Source organism: Opisthorchis viverrini (genome assembly GCF_000715545.1).
Source record: "Opisthorchis viverrini unplaced genomic scaffold opera_v5_2718, whole genome shotgun sequence".
NCBI lineage: Eukaryota > Metazoa > Platyhelminthes > Trematoda > Opisthorchiida > Opisthorchiidae > Opisthorchis > Opisthorchis viverrini.
In genome coordinates this window covers 344-1,341 of record NW_008754946.1, presented here as the reverse complement: position 1 = coordinate 1,341, position 998 = coordinate 344, and the positions used below count along the sequence as shown (strand labels likewise).

General features: G+C 43.5%; 1 protein-coding gene across 1 annotated transcript; it reads right to left on the bottom strand.

Annotated features, from left to right (window-relative positions):
• Positions 1-416: 416 nt before the first annotated feature.
• Positions 417-737, bottom strand: T265_15982 (hypothetical protein; the record flags this gene model as incomplete). The annotated part of the gene is made up of 1 exon (XM_009179434.1): positions 417-737. A coding segment is annotated over one exon (321 nt), but the record flags the coding sequence as incomplete, so codon positions are not given.
• Positions 738-998: the final 261 nt, after the last annotated feature.

The following is a 998-nucleotide window of genomic DNA, read 5'->3' as shown; positions in this document are numbered from 1 at the left end:
TAGGTGTCTCAAATTAGCAAACACGACCCAGGGCTTACAGATTCGTCTCATCTGTCGCGCTACAATTAGAACTAATACAAATTCCAAGATAAGTGAAACGCTCCACCATTTCTAGTGCCTCTCCGTGGATTGTACGTGGCATGTCCAGTGATTGACTAATGGTACTGCTCATACAACTGAAGTACCTAGAGAAAACATCAAAGGCACTGGCATTTTAGGATATTCCAAAATTCCGCAGCATGTAGCTGTGCTATTCAGTGAGGCAACTTAAAGCTATCAGTGAACAACTGAAGAATAAACAGTTCCGTAAAATTAGATAGTCATCGAAGCTATTTTACAATGGCACCACTTGGAAAAAACGGGGAATACCTCATCCACAGTTATACAAACTTCAGATATTCATTGACAAAACTCACCGGAACAGGCTTGCGTCGAAGGATGACGAAATCTTCGGCGCGCATCATCATAAAACGAGTGAACTTGCGACATAAAAGCCGTTCGATTTCATCCGACTGTTTGATGGAAATACTCACACGAACAGAGTTGATAGAACCCTCAATCAGCACGCGTTCTTTCTCATTTCGGCTGATGACAACCGGCTGTAGGAGCAGTTCCTTGGAGGTTTTCACTTCGATCTCCGGTTTATTATGTCGTTCAACTACTTGCGAAGGAAAATTTTGCACACAGAGTGCAGCATGTAGTGTATGCCTTACGGCCGTAAGATAGGGTTTTAGGGCCTAAAACCAAATGGAACGAGTTAGAAAAATGGTGCGACACAATCATACTCACGTTTGGAAGCATGGAGTTTCATCGCCAATTCACCAAGGTCTGTTAAATTACACTAAAGTATGCACAGAATGTTTAGGAATATATATTGTGAGACGTGGTGGATGGAAAGTCCGAGGAAAGAATGACGGCAGGACCATCCGAGTCACTACCAATCGGAGTGGTATCATCAGTGAGTAGTGGGGAAGCAATGCGTCCAAGCAGGCAAACCC